Source organism: Linepithema humile, chromosome 2 (assembly GCF_040581485.1).
Source record: "Linepithema humile isolate Giens D197 chromosome 2, Lhum_UNIL_v1.0, whole genome shotgun sequence".
In the NCBI taxonomy this organism is placed as follows: Eukaryota; Metazoa; Arthropoda; class Insecta; order Hymenoptera; family Formicidae; genus Linepithema; species Linepithema humile.
This window is the reverse complement of record NC_090129.1, coordinates 4,190,755-4,214,501: the sequence shown is the minus strand read 5'-3', so window position 1 is coordinate 4,214,501 and position 23,747 is coordinate 4,190,755. Positions and strand designations below refer to the sequence as shown.

At 33.9% G+C, this 23,747-nt stretch overlaps 2 protein-coding genes across 9 annotated transcripts in view; one reads left to right on the top strand and one right to left on the bottom strand.

The window, feature by feature from the left end:
• Positions 1 to 23,747, top strand: part of LOC105673878 (uncharacterized) — a 148,704-nt gene that overhangs the window by 31,613 nt on the left and 93,344 nt on the right. For 3 of the 8 annotated variants that reach the window (XM_012369835.2, XM_012369834.2, XM_067350377.1), the window contains 2 exons: positions 5,713 to 5,796; positions 16,970 to 17,045. The exons of 1 other annotated variant lie outside the window; for it this stretch is intronic. The gene's annotated coding sequence lies outside the window, so the exon portion shown is untranslated. Of the gene's footprint in view, positions 1 to 5,494; positions 5,797 to 16,536; positions 17,046 to 23,747 lie in introns of those variants that run through there. 4 more of the 8 variants (XM_067350379.1, XM_012369836.2, XM_067350376.1 and 1 more) reach the window with 3 other exon arrangements.
• Positions 1 to 23,747, bottom strand: part of LOC105673877 (1-phosphatidylinositol 4,5-bisphosphate phosphodiesterase epsilon-1-like) — a 93,488-nt gene that overhangs the window by 22,565 nt on the left and 47,176 nt on the right. Inside the window, exons 3-6 of the mRNA XM_012369831.2 lie at positions 19,130 to 19,209; positions 7,145 to 7,441; positions 3,416 to 3,750; positions 2,273 to 2,418 (exon numbers count right to left, since the gene is read on the bottom strand). Coding sequence (XP_012225254.1) covers positions 2,273 to 2,295 — 23 coding nt within the window. The 5' untranslated portion in view covers positions 2,296 to 2,418; positions 3,416 to 3,750; positions 7,145 to 7,441; positions 19,130 to 19,209. The remainder of the gene's footprint in view (positions 1 to 2,272; positions 2,419 to 3,415; positions 3,751 to 7,144; positions 7,442 to 19,129; positions 19,210 to 23,747) is intronic.

Genomic DNA, 23,747 nt, shown 5'->3' with positions numbered 1-23,747 from the left:
CTTAAACTTTTGAAGTGGAAATAAATTTCGGTCGTTTTTTTTTTTTGCTTTATATTTTTCTTTTTATGGAAATAAATTTTTGAAATATTCAAAGATGTTTTCTACATTTTAATTTGCATGTAAAACGTCAATTAGAACAGATGTTTGATAATAGTAAATTTAGCAAGTTTTCAAGCAGTTTTTTTTGGGAAAGAAATAAGAAATTTAATAAAGTATCTATTCTTCTTTAGAATCGGTTCTTATATCGGTTATAAAGAGCTCCTCTTTCATATAGAAAGTTCTTGAAGTATTTTTGGTAAATTGAAACGAAATGTTGCTTTATGAGCAAATGAATTTTAAGAGCAAATGTTTAATATAAATTATGCCAAATTTGATAATAGAAAATGACAAATACGTAAAAGACGACGATTAATCAACTTCCCGAGTGAATTTTTTTCAAAGCTGTGCTACATTCTTGAAAATTTTGTGAGGCGCTTTTAATATCTGTCGTACGGACATCGCCTGTATACTCTTTTTCAATAATTCTTGCATGGGACGAGAATGAATTATTAAATCTTTAGAAGAACGATTTTACAGATGACTTTACAAAGCGCAATTTAGAGCTAGTTGTTCCAACTTCTCGGTAGATTTTACTTCTCAGTTATCTAAAATAAATATCAGTAATCCTCGGTAGTTGGAATACCGAGTAAAATCTCATGGTAATAACAATATAACCTGCAGGTAAACTTTATCAACAGATAGAACAACAATTACTAATATTTACTGATATTTATTTTAGGGAAGTCTATTAAAAAGTTGGAACAACCGGTCTTTAATTACACTTGTTGATCTTTGGAAAATTAATGGTACACATTCACTAAAAATTATTCGAATTGTTTTTCAATGGAATATTATTCCACTTCTGAAATATCGGTTTGAAATAGGTCGCATTTTCGAAAGAACTCTTTGTGAAATAATACGATTACGCCACTGAGTGGTTTCGGGAAATAAGCAGAGTATTGGACCGAGGAACATTTGCAGAATGAATTACGTGTTGTGGTAACTTGATAAAACTTTTACGAAATGCTCTCGATAAAACATAGAATACAATAATAAATGTTAAATTTATGAATCGAAGATCGCTTTTCTTAAAAAACAACTGAGCATAAAATTCTTCAATAATTTCAGAACATTTACAAATGTTTCCAAAATTGAACATTCGTTATTTCTCACGATTATTACTCTATTCTTGGAAGATTTTATTTTATGCGAAATAACACAAATTGACTTGAGAAACAAAAAGGCTTTTTATTTTTTGACTTGTTCTAGTAGTTCACAACAAATAAGACTCGAAGTGTATACATTTCATCTCTGAAACAGTAAATCTGAATGAAAAAGAAGTCTCAGTATAGAGAAATATGATTTCAAGATTCCTTTACTCTCACTGATGAAGATTAATTGAGCGAGCGCGACCTCGGAGTCGCAACGTCATGTGACATATCGAAGAAAGTTTTAGGAAAAGCTTTGAGTTTCGGATTAGTATCACAAACTTGTGTGGATTATATATGTTTCACATGTCTTTAGTGTACGTGTTTGTGCACATATTAGACATACTTTGCCTCAATTCCTAATTTATTCATTTGAAATTCATGGGTTGCAAATTCAGAGATAAGAACTTATATTATACACGGAGAATAATATAATTAAAAAGGGAATAATTATTAATAATTAAAAAGGGAATTATATATTAGAAATAATAGTGCATAAATTAACGTGAGCGACTAATTGGATAACTATTATATTAAGATTCTACGTGCGATACAGATTATTACAAATATAAGATTAGTTATTCAATATTTGAACAGTGTGACACTTGCTACGATTCTCTTGTAATTTTCGTGCTAATTTAATAAATCAACCAATTATAATTGTTATATCGCACAATTATAGTTGCGCGTACAGTAAGCCAAGTCTCTAATCCGATCGAAACTCAAGACTGACACGATGCGTGCTGCGGTCGTCTTCCGTAATGATCTATCGGTGTCGACAGCAACTTTGCCCTGCGGTTAGATGCTTATAGTGGATGAAGATGGATGGGCTTCCGTAATGTGCGGAAACCCAAGTAATTATATTATGATTTTCGTACTTAGTCGAAGCGATACAAGCTTGAGTGTCTGGCTTATGAATAAAATGTACGTATACTGCGAGAAAGTAAGAGGTAGTGATTCAAAGATTGATTTTTTAAGAAGGGGATTTAACGACGATATTTTCGACAAATATTGTATGTACTTACTTCAAACCGGCAATTATCTCCATGGCTGAATTAAAGTTGCCGGTATTCCAACAGGTTAGAGCGACGCGTAGCAGACAGGACAGCACCGCCTGTCGTTCTTCTATCGTAGCACCGCTGGTGATTGCGTGGGTGACCCATGTGCTTACCTGATTAACAATTGTAATAATTGTTTCATTAATGATTATGTATTATATATCTTTATATATGATAATTTTGTATTTCCTGAATGCAAATTTATTACGACGATTTATGCTTCAGTTTTTTTTAGATTCGATGCCAAGTAATTAATATATGGCGCTTTGAAGTCGATTATGAACGCGATTGTGAAAGTTTGATGCTTCCAATATTTGCATTAGCGCAAACGCGTGTTTAATTGTCAAGTTAGTTATGTGTAATTCGGTATTAAAATAATATAAGAAATGTGGCATAAGCAACGACTGATATATTAATTTATAATTTTATCACATTACTACTTTGACTTTTATTGATTTTTACGTTTTACAAAATAAAATAAAGTTATTCTTTTGCAAGGAAGTTGAGGAACACATTGCAGTTTTCCGCGAAAAATGTCATCTAGAATTTTCCAACGGCTCTCTATTCCAAGGCTTTTGTTTAGCACGATGGTAAAGAGAACGATGCGGGAAGCAGGGGGGGATGGAGAACCCAACGTTTTCAACCTTGCGCAAGGATTTAAAGGAGGAAATGACAGTAGGGTGGCGGGGACGAGTATGCGAGGTCAGATGGTATCTGTGTACCGCGTACGTGTGTGTGGATGTGTTTGTGAGACTAGAGTAGGGTGAAAGTGTCGAGCGAAAACGTACGGAAAGCCACTGGAGAAGTGGATACCTCATTAAAAACGGCTGATGAGAGTTCCCGCGAGACTGAAGACCGGAGGTTCTTGGCGCGGAGTCTTTCACCGATTGTGTTTATTACTATGGTACATTATCGTTACGGTACATTATCACTTTCCTTTTTCATTGTTCGCGCTCTATATTATGATAAGGCATTTCGTTTATCATTAAAGACAAATTTACGAAACAAAGTCCGTCGTGTCGTCTCTCACAAACGACAAGCGCTCGCGTGCCGTCGTGAAGGTAAACAGATTGATTCGTGAAGAGCGTGAATACGAGCAAATTAATGTACCTCATTAAAGCGATCGATGAGAGTTTGCACGGTGGAGCACACCGTGACGACAGGCCAGGAAGATTCGTCCTCGGTTTGGGTCGAGCTGTTGGCGGTGCTGGGGTTGCTGTAGCTGCGACTCGGCGACGGGGGTGGCCTGGCAGGTGGTTTCTGCAACGTGGTCTGATCCTGTGCCACGTGCCTTAGGTACTCATGCGGTGGTACCTGATAGAATAGTTGGTACTCGCTTTCCGTCAACCTGAGCGCCACCTCCTCGGGGAAGTGCAGCAGCTTGTGCAGATCCTCCAGCTCCTCAGAGCTCCGAGGCGGCTGCGGCTGCGGCCGCTTCTCCAGCTCTGAAAGATAAGGGAGAAGTCAATGAAATTTTATTGAAAATTGAATGGCATTATTATTTTCTGTTGTGACTGTTAGAGAAACATATTTTGATAATATTGAAATTATATTAAAATTAATGATTATATCTATGTTCGTCATAATGTCCCGTTTATATTTTTATTTTATGTTCAAAGATCTCTTTTAAGACGATACAGAATGTACAATGTTTTAGAGAAAATATCCCGAACTGATGCTTTAAACATGATATCGAGCGCAGAAAAGATAAAATAAAATGGCTTTGCTTTAGGATTTTCCGATAACGTGTATAATCGTACAAGAAAAATAAGAACACAGAAAGTCATATTTCATAAAAAATTCTAATATAAACACAAAGCAGTGATGTTTTGTAACTACAAGTTTTTCTAAAATGACATTTTGCCAGTAATTCTTGTACGTAAAGCATTTTGTAATATTTATTGTTACATTTTGTCAGAAATATTATACACGTCATGCAGATTTTATTTATTGTTGAATGCGGAAGAGTTATTTATTGGTTACTTAAATTTCATATAAGTGATATTTTTGACTAATTGTCGAAAGATTAATAGAAAAGATTCGTATATTCATCTGTATTGAGGTTTTAAAGATTCGAGCCGAAAAATTATATTTACATAATTTTATTTGGTCGGTATTAATAAAAATTTGGTAGAAACTGTTTCTCTTTTTCATATTATGTAATTACACGTATTGTCCCATGTTTGCATGCACGCCCCAAGCATGTAGCGTCAAAATTTATATATAAAACACGCGCTGCAATCAGGTCACGCCTAATGAACTGCGATAATCTTCATATTCAATTACATTTGAATTCAATATTAACATAATATTTATTAAATCGCCTGAATTATAATTTAAATATGTGTAAATCCAGTATGATGAAGTTTACAGATGGTTAATGGTGAATATTTCAATCAATTTATTTTGCGTAATATTGTGACCATGCATTTTGAAGCTGCATCGCCACTGATTGACGTTTCGAATGCGCCAATTTGCCAAAGAAACATAGTGCAATTTTTTGCTCATCGTTTAACATTTGCCGCGCGAAAAGGTCAGCTCAACGATGGTTTTTCATCTGTGTGAGCGGTGCACGAAATTCAACGCGATCGACGAATAAAAGCGCCCTTTAGATCTTTGATGAATAATTCCGCGCTGTGCGGATATCGAGCTTTATCGCTGATGCTACGAAATAAAAACGCAGCTCACGATATTTTAAATTCCGACACCCGGTACAAAACAACCTAACGACTGTGAAATAAAAGCAAAAAAATTTATGCGCTTGTGCAATCAAGGAAGTTTAAAGATTGAAATTTCAAATCTGCTGTTACTAGTACTTAATTGTTAGTAACTTAATTGGTTTTTTTTTTATTTTTTTTATTTTTAAAGCTTTTCTTTTATAAGTATAGATATACTTTTTTTATTAATGAAAGACAAAATACTCAGTTTACCGGAGTACAAAAAAAATTAGAATTTTTATATCGCTGACCTAGTTTCCTAAATACGATTGAGAATGCTGTATCTCGTTAGACTCGAGTACCAGTGTAACGCGTACTTATGAGATGACACAGAATTGTGCGAGTGCATTCATTCGCAGCGACATTCGCAGAGTGTCATGCAATAATTCGAGGTATCTCGAATATTGCGAGCTTCATATTTGCCTCCAGCAATAGAATAATACGCATGATGCTGCGTGCGTTGCATATTTTGGGTTTTTAGTTGTTGATATTTATTTTTCCATATGTTCGAAAAATTGTTATTACTTCACTGAACTTAGGTTATTGCATCACATTTTCGTGTATTTTTGATATAATGTAAAATATATATTTCCTCAACGTTTCGTTACGTTATTCAGATGAATTGTATAATAATGATTCTTTTAGAAGAGAGAGAAAAATGTTCTAATATAAAAATTTATTTCATTGCAGCTTGTATTCTAATTCGGTGCAAGCACGATGCTTTCGGCGAGATTGAAACAGAAGTAAGCAGATGGAAAGAACTATTATAATAAGGTATGCGACAAAAAATATAAAAAAGTTTTATATTTGTTGATGTTAGTTTAAGCACGAATGCAAAAGAATTTAATATTCGCGTAAGTAATTTTATTTTATACCGTAACTATGTGGTAAACAAAGTGGAAAAGAATTTTAAATCTTGTATGTCTTATTAAAATTTTAATAACGAATATAATTCATAATATATGTAACGTAAATGGATATTGCAAATCAGAAGATTTTAAATATTGAACACGCAAAATGCTTGAAAATAACATTTTATTCCGGTATCGAGCATTATTATTATTATTCAGTGCGCTTCTTCCGGACATAAGCGAAACTATTAAACTGTATTTCTACAATATGATCTCTTTAGGAATGCGTATTGCAATATCTCACAATTACTTTGTTGTGAAACTTATGCTCGCCTTGTAGAGCTTGCGGTAAGTAGGATTCTTGGACGGCTTTACGATAACATTTCTAACTTGCGAAACGCAATTTCTCGAGAAATGTTTGAGGCGAGCATACCTCTTAAACAGAGTAATTGTTGATATCGCGATACGCTATTGGTTTCTACGCATACTGCTCTTATTCAAGTCGATTATCACGTGATGTATGGCGTAAAATGGACTGGTGGAGTTTGCATATACACGCTCGTCCATCAATGTCTTTAAGCAAACCGCCTACTACTAAGGATCTTAAGCTCCCGTGCAAACATACCGAGTGTGGACAGAGTAGTTAGATCATACCCTGGCGTGCTTTCCAATGTATTTGCAGCCAATTGGTGAACCTTTATCAGATAGTAGTGCGATAACCCGATGAAGAGATTAATCAACATATCGGACTAGACAAATGGTTCTCGCATTATCATAGCGATTAAATCTTATTTACGAAACAGTTGCTTTACATTTAACAAGCCTTTTTATATTATATGTATTATTAAACTTGCAAGCAAGCTAAACAAAACAATTTATTACGCATACACATATATAAAGCTTCCAAAGATTTTCATGTCTTTTAATAATCTCATTCAACAATCTCAGCAGAACTTATGAGATCGTTTAGACTAATAAAATTTGCCGTACGATATTACACAAGCATTTTGTATGCGATTTAAGCTTATAACGAGATAAAAATCTGGGTTGTATGTATAATTTATGTATTTATTTTTTTCATTTTGAAATAACGTCAAAACATTGTATATTAATGAGCACACATGATATTCCGAAACAAAACGTGAAAATTGCATTAAGTTGATCATTTCGGGATAATCTATCATGTTGAAACAGGCGCTTATCACATACCGCAATCATTCAACAGAAGTATATATGATTCGACAGAAACATACACTTTTGATAGAGCTTACCTTATCAGGTGATGGTGCGGCCACGTGGGGTGGAGGAAATGGAAGTGGCTAGGTCTGTCGCTGTCGACGGGGATGAGAGAGCGGCGTAGCTCGCTGCTCCGTGGAATCGCCGGGGCCCGCCGGTGGAATTAGTCTGACGGCCAGGCCGAGTAATCCCCGCGTAGTTCCGCGGTCTGCATCAGGACGGCTCCATCGATATAGAGCCAATTGAGCCCCTTTTTCACGCCTTTCTTTGCCGAGTTTCTCCCTCCGTTGCCTTAGCGTTATCCTCAAACTTAGCGACGCATCGAGCGCAACCTGCGGAAAAGAGAAGAAAAAAAGGGACTTGAAGTCGAGACTTGGATTTATTATCGAGAGAGAAGAACTGGGAAAGAGCAAACGATTTATGGTCCTTCAAAGAATCCACCGAAATCCACTCGAGTACCGTGTCTCATCTTTCTACACGTTCTCAAGAGCAAGATCTCTTTTTTACGGAGCAACGCAGGCAGATTTATCGCGAATATTTTAAGGGAGAGCAGCTAACCGGTTAATGAGCTTCCTCGTGGAAAGTGGTTCTCTCGAGTCGAAATGAGTATTGTAGCCGGAAACAGCATTGACATACTCGGAAAACACTTTGCCAGAAAAACGCGGCTAAAAAGATTTACATGAAGTACCACTTGGGTTATACGCACACACAGATATACGGAATGTTTATGATAAAATACACATTTGTTAGCAATTGTCTTTATACTCGAAACAGTATGTCTTGTAATTTTCACTGTTTTATGTTAAAAAAGGAAAAGGTCGGCAGACTACGTTGAAAGAATGATTTGCGCTATAGAAAGTAGAGTACAAACGTCTACCACTAAAAAGAAGCCTGAAGAATACAAAAGACTGTGGTGAAAAGAGATGACGTGGAGCGTTCGCTACGTTTGTTAAAATGAACTGTCTTTAAGCTCAATTCGTACTGTGCAAAGTAGTGCAGCTTTGCATACGCTGTTATCAAGATAAAAGTGCAATCCGTCTATTTGCAGTTGACGTTTTTTTATTTATTTCCTATTTAATCGACGTTTTTTATTTATTTCCTTTATTTCATCTTTTAATTAAGTACAAATAAAAAAGTAATTCTCAAAATTTATTTAATTTTACGTATACAATTTTATGTTTCAATTTTATTTTGACAGAATTTTATAAATGAAAGTTAATTGTCTATTTTTTAAAATTCTATTTCATTAAAAGAAAACAAATATATATTTTAAAGTAAACTTATTACGAATTGTTACATTTATATAGAGACTTTGACATTATTTTAGTTCAGTTTAGTTTTCACGCGTATATCTTCTTTATTATCTCAATTACAATTCTGCAGTGATGCATTAATCGAATGATGGAAAATGAAGGGGATGAAAATAATCAAGAGGCACGTTACTTTTCAATTTAATAGATATATTCGCTTTTTTATATGAAATTTTATTCGAGTTTGACATTCAAATTTGCGTATTGGAAATACAATTTATAGGTCACTGGTCTTAATAAATACATTTCAACTATCATCGAGTGTAGGTTCGTCGCGCAGCAATATTCATTATCTGCTGCGGTGAGAATTAATCAGAAATTCGTCTCGCAAGTGCCCACATTCACACTGAAAACTTCCGTATAGTCGCCGGCACTTTGCGACCGTGTTACACGAAACTTCGTGAAAGTGCGGACGGTCGTTAATCCATAAAGCGGCGCGGTTTCGCAAGCTGCAGCTGCAAGCTGTCGCTAGCAGAATGCGCCGGCGTGTTTCACCTTTAAACTTCAGTTCGAGGGTGGGCGATAGAGTTCTCGAACAGCCACATTTGATGGCTTCATTTCACAGTGCTCTTCTTAATGTATCGACCGTTAAGACTGATTAAGACGATTGAGTGAAAGATCACCGATATTATTCGACAAGTTTGAAATAATAACACGCCCCTCACTCATGAGGAATATAAGAGGAAACTACGAAGCATAAAAGTAAAAATATAATATAGTTAATTTGCATTCTTTACAAGCTCGATTTTTAGCATCGATAAAGTGTCAATTCTTATCGCATTTCTATTAAGATATTAATTTATAATAAACAGCTACAAGGATTTATAATCGTCATAAAATACTAATTTTATGAATAATTTTTCCAATTGCTAAAGGTTTTGTCTCGTGGAGTTAATTGCACATATAGTACTAATTGTGAGTTCTTTATTTCAATTGTAGTTCAATTGTATAGCTTCACGCGCGTTGTTCTCTTAAATGATAACTCTGTATGTAGTGTATTATACGCGTCGCGGTGGTGGAGAGACAGCGATTGTCACTGCGCAGCAACGCGATTATCCGCGAGAAGTTGCAATTGGCTCTTTGGAAACTTGGTGCATGGCAAGGAATACTTTATTAGCTGCATCTAATGATTGACAATGGATGCGCTTCACGGTGAAACGAAGTTTAACTCCCGATTTTGCTATCGAGGACACTTTCTGGGATCGATCGAATAAATCAAGCGGTAATGGAAGCGCGGTTGAATAAATCATAGAAATTTTACATTGCTTTCACTAACAATAAGAAACGACCGATAAGAAATAGGGAGAGTTATAAAATGTTAAGTACAATGCCAGGATAAAAAAAACTGTTGATAAAATTTTCTCGATGCTCGAATGACCAGAGGCAATCTTATAAGCCTTCTAATATATAAGCTTTCAATATGAGTTGATCGCCTAAGGCGTCGTGCTTGAAGGAGATCTTGCATTCTTAAAATATCAGCCAAACTCTTTAGAATTATGCGAAGAGAAATATTTCTGTTGCTTAGAGCCTTGCAAAACTAAGGTTGCTTTTTCTGATAATGTCTTTGTTTAGGCGAAAACTCGTTACATTGTATAGGAGGGCGTGGGGATAAAATTTACAGCAGCTTGCTTAAGCTCGTTTTGCACTAGAAGAAGTTTATCTCGTTTGCGCTGGATGCCGTGCATCGTCCTATTTTTCTGCGTCAGATTTTATGAAACCACCGCCGCCATGCCACGAACGAAAGTTGGCGAATCTGAAGAACGTTCAGAAACTTTCGAGCTTTATTAGACTTCGGGATAGCATTCGTATTGTTATTGAAGCGAACTTTTGGTAACTAATTAAAATGTTCTTTTTGCGATAACTCAATACTTTTTTGCCGATGAACGATTATTTATTGTCTATAAATAATTATTAGAAGTATGTGATTATTGCGTTTATTATCATCCGCAATATTATTAAAAAATTTTATTATTTCTAGTTTTTACGAAAATTTAATATTAATTCTTTCAATAATATTTTTGTTTCTTCTTACAAGTAACTTATTTTTCAACGAAAGAATATAATGTCCGTAACGGTCGTCCGTAATAGTCGATGACATTTTAAAAATGTCGTTGCAATCTTTTTCAAGTAGGTTTGCCGCTTTGCATTAAATATATCATATTACTATATAGTCGCACTCTCATCATCGCTCTTGCCAGAAACAGAAGCTCTTGTAAAACCGTGGCTGAATTACATTAGAGTGCTTTTTTCCTCCATTTACGACAAAATGTCTGACAAATTGACGTGAAAGTAAAGGCGAAAAAATAGAGAATAATTATTAAAAGAATAGTCATGCTGTCCGTATGTGTAAAATTTGGAATTTTTTTATGAAACTATATTAACAACATTTTACTGTCGACCAAGTGAATCACTAATGACGCGCAGGTGAAAAAAATCTCAGCATAATTTGATCTTATTTTAGATAGATATATTTAAAGTTAACACACATATAATCGCGAAGAGCGAATAGCAAATATTATTGTTGTCTGCACGAATACCGATATTCGCTACTTGTAACATGTGAGCCTTATTATTATCGTTATGAAGATAATAGTCGCTGTTTTAATGCGTACATGGCTAATGTGTAGATAGCTGTTTGCGCATGCATATTTCATTACAATATTACAAAGCCAGGTATCCCGGAAAAACCTTTATTCATTTGTCTTTTGTTTCATATTATATAAACAAAAACAAAATATTCAGAAAATTATTCAAAAATCAATTATTCTGAAGAATAAAACCAAAATGCGGAAAAACTGGATAAACAAATTGCGATTTCGCAAATGTTGTTATATTTGCATAATTTTTGGAGAAAGATTTTTTTAACAAACTAATTATAAATAGCACAGTGGTAGCAGTAGGTAGTAGTAGTAGAAGATAGTACTGATACAAGTAGTAAACATGAGCAGGAAATTTGAATAATAATTCTTGACTGAGAAAATTTATTTCAGCAAAGTTTTTCGAAAATTTATTTCACCGATTTACATGTACTTTTATTTTTAATAAGTACATTTAAAAACTGTGGCGCTAATTTGTTCTAACAATTTAAAGTTTTTTCCGATAATCGCGAAGAATGATCGAAAAGCACGTGTGCGCGCGCGCGGCTTTGGTTACGCGAAGGCCCAATTGGCTGCAGTTTGACACAGGGGATGAAGAACGAGCAGAATAGGGTAGGAGGAAGAATGTGGAGGTGTGTAATATGTGGGGCGGTCGATAGAATAGTGACTATATGTGCCGTTGATATTAGAGGGTTCGTGTATGCTTGCCCCGATACGCTTAAACATACACGCGGCTGTACGAAGTGCGCTTTGAAAAAAAAGTAATAAAATTAAAATGCGAAACGCATCCGCGTTAACGCGCGAGCAGTACTTCATTTGCGCGATCGATGCATCTGTGAAAAACGTGAATCTTGCAAATCCACCGGAAACGAGTTTTCGTGGATGATGTAAAGCGCGAACAAGTTCCGGATTTTTTTCACACGAGATCTAGAGAATTTTGGCGCGCAGAAAAAATTGCGCGTTGAAAAAGTTAAACTCTTGGGATTTAGTCTCAAGTGTCATAGTTTTAAAATTTATCATATTTTCTTTTTTGCAACAATTGACACAAAAGACAAAAATTCTTTGTGTCCCAAAAATTTGGTATAAAGATCTCTATAAAATTTAAAGTAATGTCTGAGTAGAAGGGCAGGCAAACTATCGAAACAGTGGTTAAATAACTGAGATTGTCGTTTGATTTTGGAAGTTGCCGTTTATTTGTGCGCACATTTATAGCACCCTATAAAAGCATTTGATGTATATCCACGTGTGTCGATATGTACAGATAACTATATGTATCAGTCTAGTATACATAAAACGTATGTTGAACGCAAACGGAACAAGTGCGACATTTGAACGCGATATGTACAATGGTACATTATGTGCACATACGTATGCATAGCTCTTTTCGGTGATGAACGTTAGCGTTATCAACGTTATTATTCGGGACCCCCCATCGTTGTTATCAACGGTCAAACTCCATTAAGCCATCCACTCGTTCGTCCGATATCTGGTACATTCAGAGAAATATACATGCAATGGGGTCACAACGGAGAGTAACATTGCCCGCATTTCACTTCCTTTCGTTGCGATTATTTTTAAATAAAATTTTTACAATTTTACTGCAATATGATGAGACGTTTACACTAGCTTTAGTAACAGTTGATGAAATATTTATTTTTAATAGATTTGCGAACAGTTTATAGCAGAAATATTCTACTTTCGTAATATAATAAAAGTAATAAATAAGGTAACATTTAATCAAGGATTTATTTATTAAACAGGATGATTCAATAAATTGTTTTATATTATATTACTTTTGAACGTGTGATATCAACGGCAATATTGCTTAAATTAAAATTTTAATTGTGCATTACCATTAGTGAAGAGTTTTTTGAAAAAAAAAGTAACTAATTTTCTTTAATAACAACTTGATTTTTGTTATTTATTACAATTTTGTAAGTTTTTTTATTTTTCATTTTCCGACATTTATAATTAAGATTAAAAATTCATGAATATATAAAAGCTTGTTTCATAAGTTTTGATATTTTAGTTATAGAAAATTTAAATTTAACACAATATTTTTAAAGTATTTATTTATTAATAATTATGATTAATAATAGGAATGCGCTTGTCGTTATGTTATCGTTCAAACACTTAATTTAACAATAGTTGACAATTATTTGAGTACCTTATGAGAGTTGTTTGTTATTTAATTAATTAATTTTACCATACAATAGTAATTCTACTCTGTTTATTTTATTATAAAATTAAAGGAGCATACTTTATGAAATTGGAAACAACTAAAATTGATGAGACAAAAATTGTTGAATTACTAAATATAATTAGATTTTTGTACTTTTTTGTGAATCTACAGAGTTCAAGTCTTCTTTTCTTATTTATGATAAAACTTATCATAAAGAACCAAGGTATAGCATAAATGAATTATGGATATGTTTTATTGCAAAATTATTCTCGCTTGTTTTGACGGTTTAGATAATCTGGGAAAAATTTATTTAGCCCCGTATATAAACGACTATTATTAAAGCTCATTATTCACTACGTACACTTCGGAAAAATCAGAATGTTGCTTATGGATACAGCTTTATACAAACAGATATCCCAACACTTATTGTAACCGAACCGATGGACGAAGTTGTGATCTAGTTATGTTTTAGTTTCTAATTTATTATTCAAGGATCAACCATTTATTAGTTTGTTAGAATAAAATTGATCGAAAATAATGATTTTTTTTTTTGACAGAATAGTTTCCAACTTTTGTCTGAATCCTACAGTAATATCATAAATTATTCATTTAATTTGCCGAGATTACGTGTCAACTTCCACACTTACACGTGTAGTCAAATAAATTTACTTTTCCTACAATATAAAGGTAACAGAAAATGTTTTTAATGGACGATATTTTGTTATAATTATAACTCCGCACGCGCTGTAAAACACACAACACGGCAAAGTTTCGTGGCAAGCTAACAGGTATTATGCGGCATAATTAACGTATCGGTGAGGGAGAAAGCGAAAGAGAGAAGGAGAGAGAGTGAACTAATATCTCTGGCCATAACTGGGCGTCGAAAATATTCCTGGCGCAAACCTGGCGGAAAATTAGTTATAGAAGGAAAAGTTTAATTTCCTCAGCGGCGAAAGCCGTTTGTTGGGAAAATAAGTGAATAATTCTCGGTCGTGCATTAAACATGCGGTAAATATAACAGGCTTTTGTTTCCTATGGAAAATACAAGTCGGATATCCCGTTCGTTTGGAAAACTGAAACATATACGAACTTTTGCATTCTGATCTGTCGTGTTGGATAAAGTCAGCCAGTTTGTGTTTCCACGCTGGCTCTTTAATGTATAAGTACATAGAAAATATACACGTACATCCCGTATGTATGTTTGAGTTGAGAATTTACATTTTCTGTAGCCATCGGGTAATTAGATAAAAAATATTCATGGCATTCAAAGCAATCTCCATTGTCGCCAATTTCTCCTGCATATTGTTCGACGTGATTATTATCCTCACGTTCTCGTTCGATATTTGACGCTTTCCGGAAGTAATCTGTCCGGCTTGTTTGATATTTAATTGCAATGCGATCTATCGTGACGTCTATTGCGGCGCCTGTCGTGTTTTCTGTTTATTTTGCAGGCAAAAAGACGACAAATAAAGAAGCTCTGCTACATTCTTGTGAAAATTAATTTATGAATTTACTGTTATATCAATATCGTAATAATTTTTTGTATAAGTTAACATAATCATATCATCTTCTTCGTTAAAATTTTTTAGATATTATAAATTCCGCATAGGTGTAACTTGAATTTAATTTAGTATGCTAATTATCTCTTTTAGAATTTGTTTTCATATTTTGAATATTTCTGAGTGCTTTCTGATATTTATATTTAAACACAACATTATAATTGTGTGCTACATTCGTAATTGCAATTACAAAATGCCGTAATGCTCAGTGATTTTTAGCTCAGGGAATAATTTGCAAGTATTGTTAATCACGAGCTATATGGATCATAAAGAATTCACTCGTAAAAAATGATTTACTAAAAGCGCTTAAAAATGATGGCTCTGTGACGTTCACATTAAACGCTAGTAGATAAACGATTGCAGTCCTTTATTCCCGTTTCGTAGGACCACGCCCAGGTCAGGAAGTCTTCAGATCGATGTCATGTGTGTGCACCCACGCGAGCGTTGGCCCAGCATATCTGACTCTGGCTTATAATGCCATTTAAAGTGTCGTCGTAAAATTTTAATATACATATTTGTCATGCGCCGGACAACAAATGGGGATATTCAGAATTCTGGGAAAACAACGATGTACAAATGTAAGATAATGAAAATTCCGAAGGCTGCAATAAAATGTTTTTCGCACTTCTTAAATGCGTAATCAAAACTTCAATAAACAGCCGAGCCGCGCCGAGCTACTTCGGCTTTAACGAACACGTTTACGTCTTCGCGGTAAATAAAAAAATTTTCTTTATGTTCTCAGACATTGCGACTGGCGGCATATAAAACCCGTGTGTATTTTCATCATGTCAGTTTCACATTTCACCTATGATTATTTGATCAGAATAATGCTCGGGTATTTGCCAGCATTTGAATTCACCAGGGAAGCACACGCGATATGTCATGTGCTGCTAATTTCAACGTTATGATGTATCTATTAAATGAATTCTGCGCCTGTCAATTGGGTTACAGCACGATATTCACTTGATTGAATTTAGCAAATTCGATCTGTGTATTTTTCTCATTGTATTTTTTTTTTTTTTTTTTTTTTTTGCAACAATCAGCCCAGCACAATAAACGCGTTTGCATCATGTATAAAAATGAAAGAAGAATGACCGGCGTTTCAGCTACTACCATGTCGAAGCGCCTATCTAGCTTAGCACACTTTTTCATCTTGACAGATCAGACTTCTATTGGATCGTAAATGTAATCTGAACATTTGTATTAATCACAACTGATTAAATGTGTTGTTTTTGTTGATGTAGCAAATGACGTGAATTGCACGTGCTATTAATACTTGTACAAAACAACAGAGTTGTATATCAAGGAAGACGGAGTTGAGAAAATGCAAGACCGTAGTGCTTTCATTAATAAAGATCATGTGAATCATCAATTTTACACGTGGAATATTTAACGTCACTGCAATTAAGATTGCCTTTACTGGATTTAATAGCATTTAAAGCTAGCATTGAAAGCTATGAGTGCGTTTTCTACACGTTCAAGCGGCACATACGGAATGACCCAGATTTACCGTGTTCTTTCAGCCATAAATTTTTTGATGAATTTGAAATCGATTTCTCTTCAAAGGGGATTTCAAGGGGACAATAGATGATTTATACGATTTTGACAGTTAAACTCGATCGTGAATATTTGCTCGCATAAAGTTTGTTCGAAAATCAATTAAGATTGATGTCTTATTAGCAAAACTCATTTAATTGTTTATGTCAGTTGACGTAATTGATTAATCTCAGAATCTTTACTATCTTGCGTTTTTTTTATCGAACTTTCGTTAAGGAAATATCGATACAAAATACATAAAAGCATTTATTTTTGAACGAAACAATTATTTTGCATATTTGAAGTGTCCTCTACATACATATATGTAGATAACTGGATTTTTCTGTTACATCGTTGGAAAAATAATTAAAATTGATGGCAAGTATGTGTTTGGAAAGTCGACTATATTACGTAATAAATTGTGTCGTTTGCTTTTATTCCGGTAACGGAATGGTTTTATGCGTTGTAATTTTGTTTTTGATTGAAAAATGTGCAATATTACTCAAGCTACAATTTTTTTGACTGATGTCAATTTACGATTGATAAGATAAAATTAAAGAACAAACGAGCGTAAACCTGTGCTTAATTTACATACAATGCATAGGTATGCGAACAATAAGACAAAAGTAATGATTTTTGTATTTTACTAATTTATTAAACAAATTTGTTTTTACAGAGAAGGGAATTTCGTTTATTATCCCAACTACTCTGCGTAAAATCGAGGCCAATTCGTGTTTCGAGGTGAAACTAATGTAAGTACAAAGTAGAGAATAGTAACGAACAGAAATACAATGCGTTAACAATGTAGACAGTACTAGTAATCGAGGCCTGTCCTGTTTGTCCCTACGCAAACATCCCATTTTCTTACTGTGACAAACGCAATTAAACTTTTCAACTATCTTCAGGTACGCGTTCCAACTTCGAATTAGTATTCGTAGTTGTTTAGGGTAATTCGAATTTGTTCGCCACGCGATAATTAGAAGAGAAGCCAGGATGCGAAAAGATAGCAAGCATCAAGTTAACTCTTTGTCAGTTAGAAAATCATTAGCAAACTGAAGAAAAATATACTTATTTTGCATCATAATATTAAGAAAGGATCATATTCTGGAAAAATAAAAAGAGCATATTATAATTCATAAATATAGTATAATTTTCAAGCAAATTATTCTTTATTTGTTAATTTTTTAATAAGAACGTTGTATACTTTGTAAAGATAATAAGAGATAATTAAAAATATTTTTCTTCTTCGCTAAATAATAAACCCTGAAACAAGATATACCAACATATCTATCTCTTTTACTAATATTTTACAAGATTTATCACATTTTTACTTATTTAATTTTATTTATATAATATATAAAGTCTACTGACACAATACAATATATAATGATTCTTAAGCGCATCATATTCTGTAAATGAGCATTGTATGTTCAATTGTTTTAATAATTTACATAACTCGATTTAAGTTTCATTTTCATTATATATTCCTTCTAGTTAAAATAGAACTTTTAAATTTGGACTTGTACGTTATAATTATTTTTTTTACTTAACAATTTTTTGTCTCGAAATATTATTTCTCATTACAAATGGGTTCTTCATTATTTTATATTCTAATTATTTAAATGCACAACTAGGAGAAAATTTTTCTCCGCATAACAATATTTATATTGACATGCAACTTTTGTTCTACCAACAAACAGTCGCGAGCACTACTGAGCCTAGCGCGTAAACTTGTAGTTTATGTCTAACATCGCTACTCGCGTAGCAATATAAATTTTATTCCGTGACTTCCTCGTGCTTTATATTCCCATTTGAAAAATTCATAGCAGGGCAAAAAGCAGTCTCGTTTTTTGTGGCGCGAAAAGAATGAGAAAGAAAGCGATAATAATCGAATTCAGTTTGTTGCGAGACATCAACGCCTCTTTACATGCTTCGCATTTATCTTTCATTAGAATCTTCATTAATCTTTCAAAAGATCTATTATAGTTTCATCGTTGCGTCATCTCATTGTCCTAGTTGCGGTGTTACAGTTGATTAAAGTCGTTGAATTTTTTTTTTCCGGATGAAATTTGTGTGAAAATTAGCAAATAAAATGTTGGGGAAAAGGCAAAAATCTCGTTCAAAACTTTTCGTCGGTTTTTTAGACGCTATTACGCGACTGGTCTCGTCGCGACCGGGAAAAATGTCAGTGAAGGAATAAAAAACTTGCTGTCGCTATTGATGTTTCGCTATTTCTACTTTCGAAGGGTCGTGGTGACTGCAAAGACTTTCTTCTACAAGTTTCTATGGAAAATCAGGATAGACGAAAAATACAAAGCAGTCAACGCGAGTAACAAGAAACATATATAGACTGATAAAAGTGCTGTCACTTTCAAAGATTGTCGTGTGGTTTTATTCCGATGAAAATGATAAAAATACGACAACAGGTACATATGCGTAAGAACATGTCGAGCAAACATGTAGATTAGATTAGTCAGGAGCGGAGGAAGCACATCAACCGATCGCGATACGTAATTTACTAGTTGTCGTAGTTGAGTATTAAAATCACATTTTCGTTTGCTTTAGCAAGCTGCCAAGTGAGTTGATAGCAAATGTCGCTAGCAGATATCGTTATGGAAAAATAAATTCAAATAACGAAACCAAGATATAAAATTCTGTGGATCTTCATTTGTCATATCGAGAAATTAGGTTAATTTACACAGATTGTCACAAAATCTTTTATTAAAATCTAATTTAAAAGACTGATTTTTTTACGCTGGAAGCTGATTCTTATTAATTATTATTGAATATATTATATTATTTGAATATATTATAATATTTGTAAAATATTACTTACGTTTTAAACTTTACGATTAAGTCCATCGAGGATGATCACGTTGCCTTATATTGATAAACTTTATCCAGACAGACATCATGCTGCAACAAAAAGAGAGAAAAACAATTATTGAGTGTGTAGCTTTTTAGTAGTTATCTTTTTTATCTTCAGCTTAAAATTCAGCTCTAAAAATGAATAAGCAAAATATTTTTAGCAAAACAATTTTAATCATTGAAATGTATATCTAGATGTTTGAATATGTTAAAATGGGGTAAAATTTAAATCTGTCCGTAACAAGAATGATTGCACGTACGTGCGAAGTGCGTAAGGACAACGTAAGTGAAAAATAAATGGTTATACGACAGTATATGTCCCCTTCGTGAGGGGTCTTTGACAAGTTCGGCGGGTCTCAATTGCCGACTATATTTTACAAGCATCGATGGCTGATATTCCTATCGGGCTGATGTTTTTTTTCACGCTACACACGAGATTGCTTGAAAGTACGAACACACAAGGGAGAGATACGGGTGGTAAATGTGACGATTTCTATTGATGCGTCGCTTTGTAAGATGTGAAAAATGACGGTACGCTATTCGAGAACCCGACGGGGACGAATGTCGATTAATCGCGCAATTTTTAAATTCACCGCCCAGATATCAGAGACGCCGCATATCTTTATTTAAAATTTTATTTTTAATATTTTCTTTATAGCCAACATTTTAGAAGAATTTATTATTCGTTCTCGATACAAATACAATTTCGCAACAGCGCGGAGGAAACGAATATAAATTTTGGCGTCACAAAAAAATTGCCCCAAAGTTTCCCTTGTTCAGCGTCTATTTGGCACGCCTCCTTCTGTATTTTTGCCGTGAATATAAAGAACGAGTGGTTGCCGAAACGAGAAAATCGGCCAGGGGTGAAATTATTCTCAGCACCTGTTCCCGCGGGATGTAACACGACATATATTCTTATCTGAATTACTCGGATAAATCACACGCTCATAAAGAAATACGCATAATTTTCTCATTTTTCTTCGACGTAAGTTTACTATTCCGTATCAAAATGAGTTTTCTTTACAAATGGATAAATACTGTTTACAAAGAATATTATCAAAAAGAAATAAACTTTATAGAAAAATAAGAAACTTTGTGTGTAAACAAGCGTTTAAATTAGTAAATATAACATGTATACGCAAACATTTTAGCAATTTTTGCAATATAATTTGAATTATGAAGATTGTACAATCAGTAAACTCATTCTAAAATCGATACACTCTGTTCGATATTCCTTGATCAGAAATGATCATTGTGGTGGATGAATCTTCGTCGGTGATAAAAAGAACTACACCAAAGCCGATTTTCAATAAAAAGGCGAATTTACGGATAAACTTTTATCAACTTTTAAATTGCTCAAGTGTGGTGTAGAAGTTCAAATACCTTGGTGCTTTATTCCGATGATTTATAAGAATCATCGGAGAGACATATGAAAGAAGGAACACAGTGGAACATTGCAGGAAATAAGAGAGATATGAAACAGAAAGACGAATAGAGAGTTATTCGATAGAGGAATAGTCGGGTCGCGAGCAAAAGTTACAGCTGGATAAGAAGCAGTTTGAGAATCGAGTTCGTGCTCGATTTGGTCCCGAAACTTGTATGCTACTCTGTTTTATATCGCTATAAATATTACACAGAAACTGGAACGCTTTGAGAAAAACAGAGAAAACTCTGACTCCGCCCCCATCTGTACCGCATCTACCGAATCTACTTCCCACGAGAACTGGACAATTTTGTGCTAAAACACAGAATTTATTGCCCTACACTCGCGTATTTTTTATTTTCTCGTGGAATCTTCTTTTCTCCCAAAAGCAGGCGTCAGCAGAAGAATGTCCTCCTGTTGTCTTTGAATTTACCACCCATTCTTAATCGACCAGACGACCCAAATTTTTGCGTCGAACATATCCGCGTTATATTTAGTAATAAATCAATCGTGGCTAGCAATGTCGTTTATTCGTCAAACACATCCTAATGTCAAAAGGAAACTTCGATATTTTTACATGTATCAATAACGTTTAATTATATCTCTCTATAACATTTATAAAGATTCAATTACATGGATTAATTTGCTTGTTATATTTTTGTCGTAATATTGCTATATAATAATTGATTAAAATATTAGCGGTTGTTCGACGACGAAACGATTGAAGGAAATATGTTGCCAATAAAGCGGCGATGTAAAACCGTTTTCAATTTTTCGCATCTGCAAGCAGATTGATTTTCGGAAAAGAGAACTTATCTCTTCCATGATAAAATCATTAATATTTAAAAATATTAAATTTTTATATTACTTTTGCAAAAAATTTTTTTATGCTTATTTGATCAAAATAACAACGTAAATAAAAATCTAATTTTAACACAATCCTGTTTTCACGTTTATGTTGTTAATTATTAATTCATTAATGTGTAATAGAAATTGCGCTCGTGTTTTTGCATAGTTCAAAATGTAAATATTATCGAATAAATTAGTATTACAAGTTTCCACATATTTTATATATCATAATATAGAGTAATTCAAAACAACCTGATGTCCTTGAAATTTTATATTTTTGGACGATTTCTAAGATAATTTTTTTTTTAAGCAAAATTTTGTCCAAAGCTTAGTTTTTGAGTTGTAATTGAAAATAGTTCGCTACTCATACGCACGAGTCCAGTACAGTAGGCAAGGACGCGCAACGCATCATGAGATTGTCAAGTCTTACGTTAGCCTTATGATGCGTTATACCGACATTTCAAGGACACCAGATTGTCCTTGAAATGTCCTTAAATCACTCTATATAAATTATAGATATATACATATTACATGATAATAGTTCCAGAAAAGAAAATGATAGCAGTTAACAGCGCGGTCACGTTCGTATACATATAGTAAAAAGAGAATACTGTTCTCGACATAACGGCGGTCTTCTTGTATTTTTACTCTTTCTATCTTTTCCGTTTTCCGACCTTTTATCTTTTTCTCTTTTTTTCCTCTAGCGCAAACTGGTTATGCGCACCTTGGACATATTTTCTAATAAAGACAAATGACGATCGCAGCATTATGCACTTCCGGTGCTAAAACTGGCAAACGCGAATAAAAATATAATTTGACGATGATAAAATGATGGTAAAAGTTTCGAATGAAAATGAAGTCATGAAAATTTTGCACCAGGTGGAGATTGAAGATTGCGCGCCATAAATATAAAATACCTGAACAGTAAGTGCGACAGAATAAGCCCAGGATCGCCACGGAAATTTGTGGAAATTCGGAAAGTTGTTAGGGGAAGTATACAGTTTTATTTTTTAACCACGTATGTATCCACACACATACGGAAAAACGATCGAGTTGGAAGAGCAGGAAATATAGATTCCTATCAAGATATGTGGAGTGTGTGTAAAATATGTATGCCATGTAATTTATTTGAAAGCTTGCGATATGTCAGTGTCGTGAATAATCGACTACAATAATTCGAGGTACATTAGGGTCGCCAGCGCACTGCGCTTCATTAAAGCGCCTCTTATATCAAATGGACACGCACACGGCAAGCTACCGAAAATCATAACCGCAAATAACAAGATATCCACTTTTTTCGTAATTTATCTACGCGTCACGCGATGAGATCGTTTGTGTCTGTATTTTCGCGTACGCCTTTAGCTCAGTAAATTTCCCAATATATACAAGATGTCTTAGAATAAATAGGACAAGTTTCAACGATAAATTTTTCCATGAATTTTAAGCCACTTTTTTAATAGGAATATTGAAGGAGATGTTTATCGTGATTTTCCAATATACTCGTATAACAAAATTATCGTTACAAAATTTTGTGTTACGTGAAATTATCCGCGAAATATGATTTCGTTACTTTCTAGTATACGATATGACTATTTTTACGACAGGGATATTTATATACGGAACAATAATGTAGAACAAATTCATATTTGCTAATATATATAACATATATGATATATGACATATATAACATGTATTTTCAAAGTAGGATTCTGCATTAAAATGCTACGAAAGCGTGTATTTATATTTTACCCATCGGCTCAAAGGTTGTCGTCGGTTACTTTAGTCGGAAATGTAATCCGGCTTTAATTAATAAACCGCTTTTGCTGGATTTTGTATACCCTATTTATTGTTATCTCTCACGCAGTATGATCTAATATATGCCTCAATATCGGAGATCGTAAAATCTCACAGAGAACGAAGAACTCCGATTAAATTACTCATGAAGCCAAATAAATGCGCATTCTCTTGCTTTTGCTGCTTCGGAAGAAGCTGGACTGCGTAACTGGAAAATCGATAGCGCGAATCCGCATCTAAACCCATCTTGCATTGAACTGTACAGCTTGAGCGTGTCAATGTAGTCATGTCGTATATCAAAAAATAAAATCACGTTCTTCAATTAATTTTATGTAACACATAATTTAAAAAAATTCTTATTCTCTATCGCCAGCTCGTTCAAAGTATGTTGACTATTTTTAGAAATGCCGGACATTTGATATTTGCCGTACGTTGATGTAATTACTTTGCTTCAAGGTGTGATACATATAGCGTAGCTTGCAAGGCGCTGTTGATGACAAAGTCTCGAAAAAGACGCTGG